The sequence below is a fragment of the Stigmatopora nigra genome, chromosome 2 (genome assembly GCF_051989575.1).
Source record: "Stigmatopora nigra isolate UIUO_SnigA chromosome 2, RoL_Snig_1.1, whole genome shotgun sequence".
Lineage (NCBI taxonomy): Eukaryota > Metazoa > Chordata > Actinopteri > Syngnathiformes > Syngnathidae > Stigmatopora > Stigmatopora nigra.
Window position 1 is genome coordinate 15,395,261 of NC_135509.1, and position 19,299 is coordinate 15,414,559.

Genomic DNA, 19,299 nt, shown 5'->3' on the forward strand with positions numbered 1-19,299 from the left:
TCTTTTATCAATTGATAGACTTTTAAGTATTGATTGATGCTTTTTTGACAACTGGCATTGAAAATGGATGTATGGATTTTCATGTATACATTTTGTTTGACTTTTTATTTATTTATTGATCTAGTATTTGAAACATCTTTTACTGATGTTTTTTTAATTAATGTTTTCTGGTACATTTTTAAACAGCACGATGGCTTGGATAGCCTTTACAACCCTTGTGAGGATACTCAGTACAGACAATAAATTATTTATTGTCATATTGATGTATCTATTAGGGATTTAAGTGGGACTACATATTGATTATTTATTGATGTATTTTGTATACATGCACAAATTAGTTCACATTTACAATTGTGAAATGTTTGTACTCTTTAATTGTCTAATAACAAAAGTGTTTTTAAACTTTTCCTCCTTGAGCGTGCGAACATATTTCAAAGTTGACAAAGAATGAGTTGACTGGCATCTTGAAACCAGAGAATACATTAGCATAATTCACACCGGATTAGCTCTAATGTATGCAAAAACTGCTTTACACTTGTTAGTGTCAATGTTCACAAGGGTGGTGGTGAGATGGTGGGGGGCAGATAAACTTTTTTTGCCTCCTCCGAATAATAAAAGAGTAGAAATCATCAGAGGACATCATTAGCTTTTATTTTTGAAAACTGTGACTCGTTCATTGGATTCTTTTCTCCTCAAGCCCCGCCCAGTCCATCACGCATGAGCAGCACTGTGGTTACCGTGGTGAAGCTGGGAAGCAGTTACCACGGTAACACCCAGACGCCCCGTTGCTGCCGTGGATCTATGTGGCTTTGTTTTTTTGATTGTTTTTTTTTCTTTTATGACCAAAAATGAAAAAAAGAAAATATTTGTGATGTTTGGAAAGTAAAATTAATAAAATTCACCTCACAACTAACACACAACAGAGTAGTTGCACCATAGCTATATATGGAATAAAGATCTCTCACGTTCTCCAGAGTTTCACTCTATTCAACTCTTTTCATGCTTCATGATCAAATTGTATTAAAAACAAACAAAGTTATCATCCTTTGTTAATTTCACACATTCACAAAACTCATCTTTAACACAACATTTGTTAAACATGTCGATGGTTGCAAACCTGGAACACCTCATGGACCTATTTTGAATCTCTCACCCCTGTCATGGAAAGTTGAGTGACTTCCATTTTTGAATGGAAAAGGTGTTGTCCAGTGTCTCCACCCAAGATCAAGTTACCCGGGAAAGGACAGCAACCATTGAAGGTGACAAAAACAGCGCGTGTGTAGTATATGTGCAAGTGCATGGAATTGTGATTTGTTGTTGAATTGTAGTTGTACTGTATAATCCCCTCAACATCATGGATTGAGGTAATGAGGTCACACAGAAGAGCATAGGGTATCATAAAAAAAAACCTCCCCCTCTTTAATCCGCCACAGCCGCAACTCTTACTCTATGATACCTCACACACACCTCCCTCCTTGGATTACTCCCCCTACTGAAGGGTCCGAATTCACACAAGAGCTAATGGTCCTCAGTAGGTCCACCGTCAAATGAAGAAAATAAAGAATTGCTTTGCCTTTTCATATTTTACTTTTTACATTTTGACCTACTGTGAATCTGAATGATGATGTTTTGTTGAACATAATGTCACTCAAACCCTTTAAGAAGTGGTAATACGAAATGAATTGGGACAGCGAGAAATTCCGCTTGCCACCTAAATATTTTTACCCAAGGAAACTATAGTTGAGATAAACCACTCAAAAATAGCAAATGTTATCTACCACTTCATCATCCCAATTCTAAGTCAAAGCCTGGAAATTTTGCTGAGAAAACTAATTTCGGTTGCTACTATCCTGGATCTTCACTCGGTCACAACGCACAACCGTGACCAGTGCTTAATTTTTAAATTATAAGTCCAGGTCCTACAGGACTTTTTGGAACGATATGAAAACACGTGATGAGTATGCCTGCCATTCAGGCGTTTTCCGTGGTGTTGATTCAATGGCTAGAAACGCTTTATCAGTCTTTGAAGTCCGGCTGTCATTGAGGTGGGCGGCTCAGATCCGCCCGCCCGCTCCTTTGTCGCCCGTTGAACTGTGGAGATGGGATTGAGCATGGCTAATGATGACTCTCAGCATACCAAGCAGCCTCGGGGAGGCTAGACATTATTCAAGGGCCCTACAAGTACAAATGCTTCTATTGCGACAATATGATGAACATTAGAACACACACACTTGCATGTACAGACACACACACACACACACACACACACACACACACACACACACACACACACACACACACACACACATACACATGCCTCCAGTCTAACCCAAGACAAAGATTTACTTCCCTTCATCTAAAATGAAATACCACTTGAGGAGGCTCGGTGGGGCGAGTGGTTAGCGCGTCTGCCTCACAGCTCTGGGGTCCTGAGTTCAAATCCAGGTCACGTTCCTCTGTTTAGAGTTTGCATGTTCTTCTCAGGCCTGCATGGGTTTTCTCTGAGTACTCTGGTTTCCTCCTACATCCCAGAGGCATGCATGGTAGGCTGATCGGACACTCTAAATTGTCCCTAGGTATGAGTGATATTGTGAATGGCTGTCTGTCTCTTTGTGCCCTGCAATTGGCTGGTCACTGATTCAGGGTGTCCTCCGCCTCTGGCCCAAATTTAGCGGGGATGGGCTCCCAGTGAGGATAAAGCAGTTCAGAAAATGAAATGAGATGAGACATCCACTTCACTGCAGAGTCCACATTTCTCCAAAAGCAACAAACTACTACTACTACTACTACTCTTTTGGCTAGTGCCGTGAGGGGTCGGCACAGCGAATCAACTTTTTCCACTTCACCCTGTCCTATGCATCATCCTCCCTTAGACCAGCCACTTTCATGTCCTCCCTAATTACATCAAACACTACATCATGTAATTGTATTATCCTTTTATATACGTAAATGGAAGCCAAATTCCTATATCTCCCCTGGACATGTCCAAGCCAACAAAGTCTAGGACTCTCTTATGTTGTCTCCAAAACTAAAAACCTTCGTTTTCCCTCTTAAACTTTTTTTTAGGTCCACTATTTCCACTCTCCGCTTTGATTCAAGGCGCTTTCATCTCCTTTTCAGTAAAGTGGCAGGAATTTTATTGTTCATGTAATTTCTGCTTCACAATAAATATTGGGGGATAAACATAAGTGACAAGGCGTTAATAATTATTTTAATAATTATTGATCATTAAACTGTTGAATTGAAAATTGAGCTTAGCCAATTATTTTATTGTCAAAATAGATGATCTTAATCACTTAATTTTTTACATCGGCCATGGGTTCGATCCCAGGCTCACTGTGTGGAGTTTGCATGTTCTCCCCTAGCCTGCGTGGGTTTTCTTCAGGTACTCCGATTTCAACCACATTCCAAAAGTGATGCATGTCAGGCTGATTAATGGTTGCCCGACTCCTTGTGCACCGGAAATGGCTGGCCACCGATTTAGGGTGTGCCCCGCCTGGTGCTCATAGTTAGCTGGGGTAGGTTCCAGAACCCCCGCAACTCTTGTGAGGATAAACAGTTCAGAAAATGAATGAATGTTTGAATAAATGAATATTGTGGGCCCATTTAAAAGCTAAATGTGTCCAATTTTACCATTCACGCTCGTTCTCGCATCTCCAGCCAACATTTTGACCTTTTTAGCCATTCTGCTTTTATTCCGACATACTGAAGCAAAAATCCTTCAGAAAAGATTTTTCCCTTAACACTTTCATTAGAAAACCTTTCTTTTCTACATTTGCATTGACCACTGTAATCTATCTGCCGCCTCCCAAAGCCCAAAGACAAAAGGTGGGAATGCATAATTCATAAAGTCCTGCTGGAGCTAAAAGTGTGGCGTCGCTTCGAAGTTGCCTCAAAGGATTTTTAGGGCCTTTCAGTTCACAACACAAGCAAGACCCCCGCCCCGTTCTCATGGTGGAGGAGTGGGCACAATGCACTTCCGTGGCTCGCACACACACTCAAGGCACTACACACATGCACACAACTCGTGAGGTCATTTTATTTGTCGCAAAAATTACTTGACTCTGTGCAATAACAGCAGGCAAAGTGTGGTTATGCACATTCTAAAGTTGTCGTTTCGGCATTTCTAAGTATTATGTGTGGACTCAGTCTTGAGCAAAGCATGAAAAAATCACTGGCCAAGTATTATTCTTTTGAATTAAACTGTAATAGCATTTCATTAGAGTTGTTTGTTGTATAAAATTAGTTCAGGCATGATTCTTTATTTCATACATAATTACTTTTTGCCCATTTAACTCAAGTTTTTTTTCAATAAATACATTCAATAAACCACTCTTCCACTGTGCCACCCTAATAATAACAATAATAATGAATTATAGTCAACCAATCCACATAGTATATACACTAATGCATTGTATTGTTTTTTATCAAGTTTCTCAAAGCACGATAAGGAGACGTTGATTCTCTCTAGTGGACACTAGCTTGAACTGCAGAAGCTTTTGAAATTTACTGTTTCATTCATATTGGCTGCCAGTAAAACAAAATATTTGCACTAATTATGAAAAAAATACTATAAGTACTTCGATTATATTTAAAATTGTGTTTTTGCTTCACGTTTCACAGCGTTAATCAATTGCAATGATTGCAGGTTTTTAATCTTCAAATCTACAGAATTTTACATTTTGTGTTGGCAAATAAATCAGATAGGACATCATTTTCTTGAGCATACTCTAATATGAGATTGCACATTTTCTACCACGTTTTGTTTTACCTAGCAAATAACACAAAGTGCATTTATTAACAGCCGTTATTAAAGCGTTTTATTTTGTATTGTGCCTACTTACGTCATATTGCTGCGCCGTGCTGTCAGGAGTCCTTGGCAGGTTAGCTGGGCCTTCTGGAGGTGAAACAACTTGCCTTTGACGGGAGGGCACGCCGACAAAATGCATACTTGGACGCAGTTATATCGAACAGTCGCCACGGTAAGGAGTCCACTTTGCAACGTGACCATATGCACTCGTTGTCGGTGGCAGATGATCGTTTTTCTGTGGTTTGCTTGGTTGCCGCGAACGCCCGGCTCGCCTAGCTTGCCAGCTATGTACGCAAGCATTCATAGTGTGAAAAAGTGCTATTTCTCATTTTGAATGTACGTATCACCAGAAAAAATATTCACTCTAGTGTAAATTACTATAATTTCCTCGTTTTGTGTAATCGATCGGCTTTATTCGGGATTCGCAGACGGTTATTGAACTGTGTACAAAGCTTACCCAAAAAGTTATTCTTTTTGGTCCAACTAGAATGTTGAATCTGGTATTGATCAGCACTTTTCCAAAATTACTTGATCATATTTAGTCGTTTAATGACACAATTATTCACATGAATTTAAACACAAAAGTCTCTGACACGCGAAGAGTGAATTAGATTAGCTATGTCTTAGCTAATGTTACTCAATGTGTTGTTATGTAAGGCTGCCTCGACCAAATCCTCATCTCATTAATTTATGAATATGGTTATATTTTATTAAGATCGCCTCAACTGTGTTTATAAAAACGGAAGTCATCCAAAGACTCGTCTTGTTTAGTCACTACTGTCCATTAAATCATAAGATGTTTATTAGAATGGCTACAAACAATTACTTGTGTATTAAATCTTGTGTACATGACAGCTATATTTCCATATAAATTATCACCTTTTAAAATACCAATCACACCGAGGTAATCACTTTAAAAAAATAAAACGTTTGGATCCACCTGATTTGTTTGCAGTTTGTGTTTCCTGACAGCATTTCTGACTAATTTTTATTTTGTCGTCACCCCTTAGCGAAGTCATCAATTCCCATGCAAGCTACAAGGTGCAGGAGTTTTGTCAGTCCGAACGTATGCTGACAAAGCAGCGAGTAAGATAACACAATCAGCTTATGTACAATGTTTAACACCTGTCAAAGTACCTGATTTTTTTTTAAGTGTTGTTGCCTTTTTTTCTGTGCGCAGTCGATGCAGACGTTACAGTGGTCGGTTCCGGTCCAGGAGGCTATGTTGCTGCCATCAAAGCTGCGCAGCTCGGCTTCAAGGTAAAAAAAACCCCTCAAATTTACAGTGTTTGCTGACTCACAAAAAACAAATGCCATACATTGGCTATAAGGACCAAGCCAGGTAGTAAATTTCCATAGTGATTAGAAAATAAAGCAGAATTTTACTTTTTATCATTATTTTTTTTAGATATTATGCATTTTTTCTATGTGTTGTAGTACAAGGTTTTGTCATTGTAGTAGTAGAAAAGTACTTTTTTGACTGATACGATCTTGGTGCCTTGACAGACGGTTTGCGTGGAAAAGAATGCCACGCTGGGTGGAACCTGCCTCAATGTGGGCTGCATCCCATCCAAAGTAAGACCTTTCAAATTGTGATTTTCTTTGAGTTCTGTTCTTTCAAAGCATGTATGATAATACAAAGTATCCACATTTATGTTAAACATGAGGAAATGTGTGCACACAGGCTCTTCTGAACAACTCATACTTTTACCACTTGGCACACGGCAAAGACTTTGAGAGCAGGGGAATCGAAAGTAAGGTGGAAGGATGACGCCACACGGAAGCCCGAATGGCGGCCCTTGATAAATCCTGTCACATTGTATTCTTTCAGTTTCCGGGCTCTCTCTTAACCTTGAGAAGATGATGGCTCAGAAAAGCGGGGCAGTCAAAGCACTCACTGGAGGCATTGCACATCTTTTCAAACAGAACAAAGTAGGACCCCTTTTGCTCTGACCCCCTCCCTGTTTTTGTGAGCCCTTGTTATATGGAGTGCCATCCCACCAGGTGACCCACGTCAACGGCTTCGGCAAGGTGACAGGAAAGAACCAGGTGACCGCCTTGACAGCTGATGGCAGCCAGCAAATCATCAACACCAAGAACATACTTATCGCCACTGGCTCCGAGGTCACGCCGTTCCCTGGAATTGAGGTGTGCCTCCCACGCTCCAAATGTCAAATACCCAAGGAAAGTTCAGGTTGGTGAAAAACGTTGTCTGTTTTTGGTTTGGCAGATTGACGAGGAAACGGTGGTGTCATCGACTGGTGCGCTGTCCTTGAAAAAAGTTCCAGAAGAGCTGATCGTGATCGGCGCCGGAGTCATCGGCGTGGAACTGGTGCGCACTGTCTCTGCGGTCACCTGGCGCCTCATCAGCCAACGGGACTCCGCTGATCCTTTTTGCTGTCTGTGTTCCCCTCAGGGCTCTGTGTGGCAGCGTCTGGGCTCCAAGGTGACGGCGGTGGAATTCCTTGGCCACGTAGGCGGCATGGGCATCGACATGGAGATCTCAAAGAACTTCCAGCGCATCCTCCAGAAGCAAGGCCTCAAATTCAAACTTGGAACCAAAGTGATGGGGGCTACCCGGAGGCCTGATGGAAAGATGGACGTGGCGTGAGTAATGCTGTTAGATATAAAATATTTGTTATTATGTTATGCCATGATCATGTACACAAACTAAAAGGGTAATACAGTAAGTGGAATAATAGATGACAGATCACTTTTGCAAATCATTTGAGCTTTATTTCAAGATATTCAAGGGAATTAAACCTGTTAAAGATTTTGTTTTGATAACATACACTTGAAAACAATGTTGGCTCTTTAGAAACCAATGATGTATCAGTTACTTTTTAATGGGGATAATGTATTGGGTGAATGGGGAAAAAAAAACAAATCTTTCTGCGGTTTTAGCGTGGAGGCGGCGGCTGGCGGCAAAAATGAGACACTGACATGCGATGTGCTGCTGGTGTGCATTGGCCGGCGACCATTCACCCACGACCTGGGCCTGGAATCCGTGGGAATCAAGCTTGACAACAGGGGGCGCATTCCCGTCAACAACCGCTTCCAGACTAGCGTCCCCAGGTACGTGACTTGATGATGTTGCAGACATAAATGGAGGGCCTTGCATAAAATGTTTGTACAGCCCCTTGCCCTTCATGTCCATCATGTGATGACGATTTCACATACCATCCTCATCTTTGTGACAGCATCCATGCCATTGGCGACGTGGTGGCCGGGCCCATGTTGGCGCACAAGGCTGAGGACGAGGGCATCATCTGTGTAGAAGGCATGGCGGGTGGCGCCGTGCATATTGACTACAACTGTGTCCCATCTGTCATCTACACTCACCCAGAGGTGGCTTGGGTGGGCAAGACCGAGGAGCAGCTCAAGGAAGAGGTTGGCGCTCGTGCGAACAAAATAACTACCCGTCCACTTGCTTTACATTAGAACAGCAGGCAACATGGTGTAGTTCAATGCTTTCATTAATTAAAAAAATAACATTAGTATAGAGAACCATATTAAATAGGATTAGTATCTTATGAATTACTTAACAGGGGCTTTAAATAACATAACAATAAGTATTTTAGTTTTCTTAATGGATAAAGATGATCTAAAAAAAGAGCTCTAGACCAACTTTTCGCATATTGATTTAGTATTATTTAGATGCATATTGGGCTCCCATCCTTGACTTTGAGGGGCACACAAAATTGGACCTGTGTAATAAATGTTGATAACTGCTTACTAGGTTATCCATTATCTTCCGCAATTTTGGTTTTTCCTAGTTTTTTTAGCTTTGTCAAATTATACTGACAAAGATAATCACGCAATCTGGAGTCACTCTTCATTGTCTGAAATCGATGGTGCATAAAACTCAGATAGATAAAATAATTATGATTCCCTGAAAAGGTTGATCCTGACGATTTATGCACAATGTAGTCCGGAGAATGCTGGCATATCCAGTTTAAGTAGACTGTTATTATATTTCAAATGACTGATTCAAACTTAATAACTTGTTGCTGTTTAGGGTGTTCCCTACAAAGTGGGAAAATTCCCATTTGCTGCAAACAGCCGTGCCAAAACCAATGCAGACACAGACGGGTTGGTCAAAATCCTCAGCCACAAGGAGACTGACAGGATGCTGGGTTCTCATATCCTCGGAACAGTACGTTTTTTGCCGGGTCTATGCTGTATGATTTGCTATACCCCTTTTAATAACGCCACGTTGCCATCTGCTTATAGGGAGCTGGAGAGATGATCAACGAGGCGGCCCTTGCCATGGAGTACGGCGCATCTTGTGAGGACGTTGCAAGAGTCTGCCACGCCCACCCGGTACATTATAGCTGAAAGCAGCTGTCATTAAGTGTTACATTTGACATTTTAGGGAAAATTCAATTCTGTATTCAAATCCAAATTCAAACTACAACCAGGTAGCAACTAAATTGAATCCAAATAAAGCCCCTGGCAGGAATTATGCAGTAAAATTGGACACTTGTTAATCTTTGTTTCATTTTGGGGAATTCAAATTTGTTTAGAATTGTAAAAAAGGAATAATTCAAGAAATGAAAAGGGCTTCCCCATAACACATGCATTTCTTTTTTTCAGACGGTATCAGAGGCATTCAGAGAAGCAAACCTGGCCGCCTCCTTTGGCAAGGCTATCAACTTTTGATCCCCCATCATTATTTTCATGTCACAAGCGGCAGAAACAGAAGGTTGCAATACCAGGAACGCCCCATGTTAACGCTTACTCCAGAATACCTATGAGCTTTATCATCAACTAAATATTCGATTAGAACTATATCCAGAGGGGCAGATAAATATGACACTTTTTTTTTTCCCCTTTTTTTACAGTGTAACGCGCAAACATTAATCAAAGCATTCGTTCTGAGCATTTATTTATTTTTCTTTGTCCTGTATGTTGGCACTTAGCATGTGTCGCCTTAGCCAAAACCTGTTTGGCTTGTAGGACATTTTTATCCAAATTGCAAATCTGAAATAAATACATCATGTGGTCAAACATGTATGTTTCTGTTTTTTTTTAATATCTCATATTAAAAGACATTTTCTGGGATTTCATGGCTTTGATGGACATTTTTTTTCATTAATACATTTTTTGGGGTGTTGATTTGCACTGAAACATCAGGGACAACTAGATGTAAATGACTTCATGGTGTCCACTACAAATATTTTAGACGAACATTCCTTCACCTCACACCAATCACAAAGAACCAACCACTGCCATCTATTATAGTAGATGGAAAATTGTGATATTGTACAATGGCAAAAACAACACACAAAGTTCCCCAGTACTTGTGTCTTGGAGAATGTAAGAAGCCACTACCTCTCCACAAAAGAAAATAACAGAAAAACCTTTATTACCTTAATACTAATTATTGATTCCCAGGTTTTTCACATAGACAACCTCCATAGGTACGTAGCTAGCATTCATCACATGAATTTTATTTGGGAATTTGACAAATAATATGTCTTCTATTTAAAAAGAATCAACTGCCAAGAAACCAGATAATACATTCTAAAATGCTTGACATAGTTCTCGTATACAGTCGTACCTCTACTTACAAAACTAATTGGTTCCACAACTTGGATTTTTTGTTAGTAGAGCAGCATTTTATAGTCTTTTGAGATATGCAGCTGTTTTGCCAATATATCTCTATTTTCAGATATAATTTCTGTTTTTCCACTTGGAATTTTCAATCCATGACACCTCTCTGGGTTTACATTGCACTCATCATTTACCTAAGATAAAAACAAACCTTTTAGTGTGTACTGAAAAGGCGTGACACTTGTGCTGGTCTTGCAGGTGAAAGTTGAAGCTCTGCTAAAGGCAGAGGAGAAGCGAGAAGAGATGAAAAAAAAACATGGTTAGAAAATGGACATGATGGATTGAGGTAAAGTTATTGTTATCTATATAATATCTGTTATATATATCTTGGCCATTGCGAGATTGTTTTTCTTGGCTTTGTTAATATCATCACCCTAATTGCTTTTTGGGAATGTTGTCTGATATTATTTTTTATATGCTTTTATTTCAAGTGAATGACAACACATCAGATGCCTGCACCAAACTGAAGTGTTGAACACGGCCTTCATCAAGTGTCTCACTTTGCCGTTTAGAACAAAGTCAACAACCGAGCACGCTACACTGGTTCTAGACAAACATTTTGTGTGCACTTGAGAAGGATCAGGATGTGTGTTCTCTCACAATCCTTTAAACAGATAAAATATCAAAACCTATTTAGACCATAACCTTATTCCTTGTGGGAAAACCCCATACCCTATTAGAACTCCGTTCTTGAACTAATTACACTAACTGAGACAGTGGGGCAGAACCTGAACTGGTTTCCACCCAGTCACAGGCACTTATTTTCTAACCTAGTTAGCGGGCAAACAAACATTAGACAAGCCCTAGTGGTATTTTGTCTCAAACCTGAACCTACTTAGACTACAAGTCTACAATCTAGTACAGTAGTCTGACAGCAATCTATGCAGTTGAAGTAACTTGGGATTGGGATTCTTGGCATTTAAGGATAGGGAGGATTCATTTGTGCACCCATCAAACATTCTTTAAGATGTTTTGAGCTTGTTCTCTCCATGCCAGACACCGCTTCCGTCCTTTCTTGCTCCTTCCCTTCGTTTGTCAACGTCCCAGCTGAGTGAGTGGCTTCACAATATCCGTCTTCAACATGCAGGCTTTCTGGAATATCAGTGAGTAATTTTCATCTTGGCTTTATTCATCTTTAATTTGGGAAATGTGCTGGCGAAAATGAATGAAAGAGTTGATTTTTGTCAACAATACAACCTGTTTTTTTGTTGACAGAGGAGCAGTTCCTCCTCAGTTCTTTTAATTGCTTCAGTTTCACCAAAAAGCACATCATATTGTGTTTAAATTTAAATTTGTATAATGTATTGATTGTTAAGACGTTTAATATTACTGCTGTGAATCTTGAGTGATCCCAATTTTTGAGTTTTAGGTTGTTCAGCGTGTGACATTGTGTTAGATTTGCAGCACTTTTTAGTTAAACTATATTTATTTTGTTGACATGTAAATGTATCACAATTCAACTTTTCAGGGGGAAAGATACTGTGATACTGCTACTGTAAATTTATGTCATATAATATAGACATATATCTTCTTTTTCAATGGTTAATGTGAATTAAAATTACATATATATTATAATGATACTAATAATGTACAACAAAACTTAATCTGAATATAATTACACTCTCAATGGGAGCCAATAAAATACATTTGAAAAATATTACAAAACAAATCTGCACTTTACCAGGATCGAGAACCCTGGGTCTATAAAATAGAGGGAATGACAAAAATATATCAGTGATATTGATCATTCATTATTGCTTAAAAGGATTCAGTCTGACTATAATGTCTACATTGTAAAACCTTTTGATAGTCTTCTTATTTCACATTCTTTTCCCTCATCTTCCTAATGTCATTGCCAGGCATTGTACCACGTTTAGATATCAGCCCACCTTCATTTTCATTCATCAATGACATCTTCGATACAAACGAAACAGCCAGTGGCTTTGTACAAGGAATCATCGATGAAATTCCATGTTGGTAACAAATTCATGGTTATAAGAATATACCTATACAACGAGATGTAGTAGGTAGGCATGCTAAACCTTTTAGAATTAACTGATTGTGTTGCATGTGGCTTTGTGCTTATGTTTCAGTGCCTCAATGGGCCATCTATGTGTTGGCGATATTGGCTGTCATTATAATCCTGCTTCTTGTGTTATGCATCTGTATTTGCTGCTGCAAACACAGAAGGAAGAAACGACAGAAAAAGCAGCAAGAGGCTCTTGTTAAACTGAAGCAATACAGTGGACAAACCAACACTGAGCATGTAAGCAAAATGTTTATATAATCATAATTATTTGTATATATTTGACTGATTTTAAAATTCAAGGAACTTTATAGTTAAATTCTTCCTTTTGTTTTGGCACAGAATGTGATAACTGAAGTCCAAATAAACCCTAAAACCTGAAAAAGACCACAAAATATATTATATGTCAATAATATTGTAAGATTGTGTGATTATGAGAATCATTTGTCATACATTTGCTTTTGCAACAAAGAATGCTTGCGTCATAGAGAAATTTAATATACAGATGGTTCATTTTTTTAAATGTAATTATTAATAGAGGCTTTATTAAGGATGCTAAGATGTAGACGTGGTTGGAAAGTTCAAGTTCATCACAATGTGGTGGCCTGATGAATTTAAAAACATGTCTTGTTATGTCTTGGCCAGGGTTTGTTATCTGAGATAAGCTTAAAATTCCACCTACATACACATACATGCCGACCAAACTCGTAGAAAACAAGAGGCTCTGTGATTACTTCTAGTTTGGTGGTCCTAGTCCGGTCTTCTGTTTATTTCTTGCAATGAAGGTTCAGTTTTGTCCTGTACTTTGATGTATGTTTCAAGTCTTTTTGTTGGTTAGCAACTTTGAATATTGGTCAGGGACTATCATTGATTTGGCACTTTCTTTTGTTTACTTTTTGCAATCAGGTTCAACTTGGCACAAAGGAAGTGCAATTTGTCACCAAGCAACAACGAGGGAAATTGCTGTACTCGCTAGAGTTTGACCCCACTCTCTCTGAGGTGAACAAAATATTTTGACCCCGGGCCCCAAGAGCCTTTACACAATAAAACAGACAAACCCATTCATTTTGTGTATTTAGTGAGGGGTGCTATGTGCTATTCTAGAGAGGCATTGCTCTGTCAACAGAAAGTGCCTCCACTGGGAGCTGGTGGAGACATATTGCTGCTACAGGAGTATTAACAAGTATGAGAATAAGGGCAAAGTGGGAAGACAAAGAAAAATTGGATAAAATCAGAACAAAAGAGTTTAGGCCTATAACTCATATTCAACACATTTTTTCCTGTAAAAGTTCTGGCTCATTGGTGTCTATAGCTCAAGGTGGGCGTGAAGCAAGCTACCAGTCTGAAGGCCATGGACCTGGGAGGGTCTTCGGACCCCTACGTCAAGGTTTACATCCTACCTGAAAAAAACAAGACATGCGAGACAAGAGTCCTGAAGAATACACTCAATGCCACCTTCAATGAAACCTTTAACTTCCAGGTATAACATGATAACAATCAAATTTACAGCTTGCAGCCAAAAAGATCATGCATAGTATTTCTTTCTTTGTAGCCTTCTACTATTTACACCAAAATATAAATCCAGTAATCAAGAGCTCCTATTTAGGCTATTTTACACCAGAAAAGTTACGCCCAAAATCCCAAAACCCAGTCACTGGTAACTTTGAGTACAATTCGCCTTATAAACCTAGAACTTAAACTCAGTTACCTGAAGTTTACATCTCAGTAGCAATGATTCTAGTGAGAGTGGGCCCAAAAACTACTATACAATGAGGGAAATACATCTCGACAACATCCTACAATAGTTGGACTAAAAACTATATCTCATTCCAATCCATTCACAATTGAACGGATATAGAAAGTTAGTTTGGAAACCGAATCTGCCTATAGAGTGGAACCCAGTCCAAGTTTAACTATAACCTAACCCTAGTTAGAATGGAATTTAAACCTACTAAGTAGATTGCAACAGTGGTTAACGTGAAACTGTTTTTCAGTGGTTCAAATCTTAGTCAAAAGATGGGGATTTCTTTGTGTCAATCAAAAATCCATACATACCATGTACAATGGTCATTGGTCAAGCATATTAAAAAAAAAGACCAATACCAAAATATAGCTGTAGATTAATTGAAGTGTTTTGATTTTGTTGTCAGATGTCCAAGGCAACGTTAGTGGAGTCGACAGCTGTACTCCAGGTTTTCGACTTTGACCGCTTCTCTAAGCACGAGATCATTGGAGAGCTACGTATAAAATTATCACAAGTGGACTGGAATCACGTCTTGGAAGAATGGAGGGACCTCCGCGAGCCCACCAATGAGGAGGTTGTACATAAACCTACTATACTAAAACAGTAAAAAAAAAAACATATCTAGTTCAATCCTATATGCTTTAATCCCAAACCTAGGTAGACCATTAATATGAATTTATTGAGACGAGATCTGAGTGCCCAAATAAACATCTACTACTCATAACTCTATTTTCAACCAAATTCAGGAGGAGAACCTGGGTGAAATCTGCTTCTCTCTTCGCTACGTTCCAGTATCCAGCACATTGACGGTCATTATCCTGGAAGCCAAAAACCTCAAAAGCACAGACCTCAACGGAAGCTCAGGTTAAATCTTCACCTAACCACAAATTTAACCCACTCCCAAAAATGACTTGAATCCTCGAATCCAGCTAAATTCGAAGGTCCCCTTCAGCAGAATATGACTGGCTGATTGGACATTGCTTTGGCTATTAGATCATTTTCCATTTCAGTTGATGTGGTTGGATTTGTAATTTTACAAGGATTTGGATTTTTTTCTACGATCTGTTGTGTCTTTGGTTTTAACTTGACTTGGGTTCTAGTCCAGCAAAGTTTATGTACTAGTTAAACTGATATGTGATCTAGGCAAGATGTTGTTTGAGTGCTGGTGCCTAACTCAACCAGCAATGGGCAGTAGGCAGGGTTCACCCTGAACTGGTTGCCAGCCAATCACAGGACACAAGTGGACTAGCAACCAATTACATACACACTCACACTGAGGCACCATTTTGGATTGTTCAATCAGCCTACCAAGCATCTTTTGGGGATGTCGGAGCAAACTCCACACTGGAAGGTCAGAACCCACCAAGAATTCAACATCTTAACTCAGAACTGTGAGGCAGGCGTGCTTACCACTCCTAAACCGTCTCGCCCATGTTTGAATACAGTGTAAAAAAATGGTATTAGAAACGATTCTGAAATTGGATTGGTTTAAAAAGAAACCTACATTTTAAATTTCTGTGTACTGCAAGGTGCCAGCACAGTATTCTCAAAGACTCTGAGCAGACTTCAAATAATCCAACACAAAATGGTTATAATGAAAACTGAAAGAATAAAAACATGGTGCTATTTAAGTCTTTCTGATCATTTCAGCCCGCACAGCAGGCTCTCAAAGGTTCTAGGCAATGCCACTGAACTAACAGAACTAAAGCTAATGCAAACTCCCAGAGGCAGAAAATGAAGGCAGGGCATCATATGACATAGGAGAGAAAGCAGTATGACTCACCAAGTTTGTGCCATTTAATACAGCAATTTTTATAGTCTTGGATATCCAGGCCTGAATGTAGACCAGGAAGGGGCTTATACTTGTTTAATTCAAGATTCATGTGTCATCCTTTTATTGAATTAGAATCAACAGTTGAACTTTAGCCTTATATCATTGAAAATAATATTGGGTTTGTCAGTAGTAATTGATGTTTTCTTTTGTGCTTTTAAGATCCGTATGTGAAGATCCAACTAGCTATAGACAAGAGGAAGTGGAAGAAGAAAAAGTCAACCATCAAGAAAAACACACTCAATCCATACTACAACGAGGCATTCACATTCAAAGTGACTTTGGAGCAAATTCGGGTATGAGACTATAAGATCGATAAGAACATATATAGCAATTTTTCAAGTGTAATGCATTCTTTTGCCCTTCTTGCCTTCCAAAAATGTATTTTTTCTTCCTATGCAATGGTGATGCTCCCCCCAAATTGAAAGAGTTACATCTTTTAAGGCCATTCTCATACCTGTCAACTGGTACGTTCTCGCCGTAATTGGTACAACTGAAAGCCCATTTTTATATTGGTACGCTGTACACATGAAAATGGTACGCTAAACGGTGATTTTGAGAAAAAAAAATAAATTAAGGCACTTTCTAGCCATTTTTCACCATCCGCCATTGTTTCTTCCCGGAAACGCATGTCTGCCAAGTGATATATGTACCGGCGCCTCTGATTGGCTAAAAAAAAAAGATCATGATAAACATTTCGTTTTGTAACACTTTCACCATGTGATTTCCGTTTCCTGTTCCCTTGTTTATGTTTACTTTCATTTGATCAGCTGTTTCTGGTCATACATTTTCTACTTGTTGTTCGTGATTTTTTACAAAAAAGTAAAGTGGTAAGATTTTCCATGTATTTATACATATATGTAAGGGCGAAAACAAAATTTGGTAAGATCACAAATGGTTCGAGGTTGACAGGTATGCATTCTCATGCCTCTAAAAATATATTGTTTTGATGGAAAACTAAAATGAATTCACCTGAACCTAAAACCAGATATCTGTATTCCACTTTGCAACCTATTTCCAACTCCACTGCACATCAGTGTACGTTTTAACACACCCGCACTAATTTATGGTCTACATCACTGATGTCAAAGTGGCGGCCCGGGGGCCAAATCTGGCCCGCCACATCATTTTGTGTGGCCTGGGAAAGTCAATCATGAATGCTGACTTTCTGTTTTAGGATCAGATTAAAATGAAGATTATAGATGTATATTATATTTCCCAGATTTTTAACCTTTTAAATCAATAATTTCATTTTTTTAATCCATTTTTTCTGTGTTTTTAGTTCAAAAATCATTTTAATATCTCAAAATTATGTTCTGGTTTCCACTTTAATATGGAAAATAATTAAAGAACTACTGTCATCACAAAGGATTGCATTTGTGCTCCCCCAGCGTGTCAACCTGGTGATTTCGGTGTGGGACCATGACTCAATGACGCCCAATGACCCAACAGGCAAGATCTTCCTGGGGTGCGACGCACCAGGCAACCAGTTGAGGCACTGGGCCGACATGCTGGCCAACCCGCGGCGACCAGTGGCCCAGTGGCACACGTTGCTGTCAACAGAGCAAGTCAATGCCGCCCTTCCTCTCAAGAAAAAGATACCGTTTGCCAATGTTGAGAAAGTTCACCTTCTGCGTGAACTAGCTTTAAAATGAACCACTAAGTAGTTCAGGGAGTTCATCATTGAATTTTTTTAATGATCTAAAAACTAGATCAGAGTTGTTTCTTTTCTGCACAATGTGCCTTTATGACATAGAGTGAGTTGATTTTTTTTTCTTTTTTAATGCCCAAAGGAATATATAATGTTTTAAATGGGTTATAATAGTAAAATATTAAAGGAAAACTAGGGCTTCTATTTGTCAAGTCAATTAAAAAGTAAAAGTGTGCTTGTCCAAGGCCAGACACAATTATTGTACTGTATTTATTACATTGGGGAGCCTTAATATTTGCTCTGGAAAGTAGAGTAGGGCTGTCAAGAAACGCTTATTTAAACATGAACTTGAGTATTTGTCAATAAGTTGAAGTATTATCCTGTTGATTCTCCATGGCAAGCAAGTTTTCTAATGTGGTAAAACCTCACTTTATTTTATTTATTTTTATATTCTGGAATTCACTCCAGGATTCTTTTAAACTTGACTCTATTTAGTCATTTAAAATAAATTACAAAATGCTAATTTAGGCCCAGTTTTTAAATTTTGTAGGCAAAAGAATTTTCTCTATAATAGATGATTTTTAAACAGTATTTTTTGCTGTTTGTATGTTTGATGTGAAACTTGTTTTCTGCCAAATATACATATTTTTTTATTTTCTGTCATATTTTTGTTACGGCCACTGTAAATACTGCAAGAATTGTGCCTCAGTTGATTCCTTGTGCTTAAATATAGGTATGTATAGTGTACTGTATTAAGTAAATATAGTATGTAAATACTATTTATGTGCACTATTTTGTGGTACTAGTTGTGTTCCCATTGGGCCTGTGAGGCAATCAAGCAGTTGCTGGGTCATCGTCTTTTTTTTTTTTTTTGGCGTAGTGCTTAAAGCCTCCTGAGAGGACCTGGCAGGACTAATCATCTGCTTGCAGTGATGCCGTCGGCCTAAGGGCTGCACATTGTATTTTCGTAGTTTCTTTCTTCAAAATGTAGTCTGTCCCCCATCAGCCGCATGAGCAGTCAAGCTAAATATTTGCTTGTGTGTATAAAAAGAAAGAAGTGTGTTTTATTTTTTTTATTTTTTATATCTCGCTACTTGACAAAGGCACTTGATGACAATGAAGAGGTGGATGATGAACTGGGAGAATAGCTGTGACATCATGTTACCAGGTTACCAGTCATCCAATGACTCACAACACAGGAGGAGGAAAAACACTTAATAAGAGCAAGGGATGCTTTAATTAATGTGTGAATGCGCTTGACAAGCTGCTGCAAAAACACAGTGAGTTTGCATCTTCTTACTTTAAATTTAACTTAATATTTCCCATTTCTTATTAACACTGTTTTTGATAAAGTATTTCTTTTCTTGTTCACATTAATGTCAAATATTTAAAAAATGCCATTTGAAACAAGCATGGGGGATTGGGGGGCTATCTCACAGCTGTTTAGAGTCAGTTATTCACTTACCCAAATTCATAATGACTTCAATTAATTAATTGGACATACATTTTGGGTTGTTTAGGTAGACACTTAGTATATTTTAGCATGTGCATTTTTATAGTGCAGTGATGCACCCCTTTGTTTAGTTATTTTTCTGGTTATAATATAATTCTATAAACAGTA

The 19,299-nt window shown here is 38.7% G+C and overlaps 2 protein-coding genes across 3 annotated transcripts; both read left to right on the top strand.

The window, feature by feature from the left end:
- The first annotated feature begins 4,839 nt into the window (after positions 1-4,839).
- LOC144193308 (dihydrolipoyl dehydrogenase, mitochondrial-like) lies at positions 4,840-9,820 on the top strand. Its single transcript, XM_077712122.1, has 14 exons — positions 4,840-4,982; positions 5,821-5,896; positions 5,991-6,070; positions 6,317-6,385; positions 6,495-6,564; positions 6,642-6,742; positions 6,815-6,958; positions 7,041-7,142; positions 7,227-7,417; positions 7,715-7,885; positions 8,011-8,200; positions 8,829-8,966; positions 9,044-9,133; positions 9,407-9,820. The coding sequence occupies exons 1-14, from the start codon at positions 4,944-4,946 to the stop codon at positions 9,470-9,472; spliced, it is 1,527 nt and encodes a 508-aa protein (XP_077568248.1). The 5' UTR covers positions 4,840-4,943; the 3' UTR covers positions 9,473-9,820.
- A 1,314-nt stretch (positions 9,821-11,134) lies between these two features.
- LOC144182746 (synaptotagmin-1-like) lies at positions 11,135-18,457 on the top strand. Of its 2 annotated transcripts, XM_077710279.1 has the most exons (9): positions 11,135-11,529; positions 12,286-12,399; positions 12,520-12,692; positions 13,359-13,451; positions 13,765-13,932; positions 14,603-14,770; positions 14,943-15,060; positions 16,190-16,323; positions 17,419-18,457. In XM_077710279.1, exons 1-9 carry the CDS (start codon positions 11,508-11,510, stop codon positions 17,680-17,682), a joined length of 1,254 nt encoding a protein of 417 aa, XP_077566405.1. In that variant the 5' UTR covers positions 11,135-11,507; the 3' UTR covers positions 17,683-18,457. The 2 variants fall into 2 exon arrangements, with proteins under 2 accessions (XP_077566405.1, XP_077566406.1); XM_077710280.1 differs by lacking the exon at positions 13,359-13,451.
- Positions 18,458-19,299: the final 842 nt, after the last annotated feature.

Bases quoted from the DNA above. Each gene is read 5' to 3' on its own strand.
- LOC144193308 (XM_077712122.1), top strand. From the start codon at position 4,944: ATGCATACTTGGACGCAGTTATATCGAACAGTCGCCACG. The intron at 5,897-5,990 runs GTAAGATAACAC...TTCTGTGCGCAG, and splicing joins GTATGCTGACAAAGCAGCGA to TCGATGCAGACGTTACAGTG. The intron at 6,959-7,040 runs GTGTGCCTCCCA...TTGGTTTGGCAG, and splicing joins CGCCGTTCCCTGGAATTGAG to ATTGACGAGGAAACGGTGGT.
- LOC144182746 (XM_077710279.1), top strand. From the start codon at position 11,508: ATGCAGGCTTTCTGGAATATCA. The intron at 13,933-14,602 runs GTATAACATGAT...TTTTGTTGTCAG, and splicing joins ATGAAACCTTTAACTTCCAG to ATGTCCAAGGCAACGTTAGT. The intron at 15,061-16,189 runs GTTAAATCTTCA...TGTGCTTTTAAG, and splicing joins AGACCTCAACGGAAGCTCAG to ATCCGTATGTGAAGATCCAA.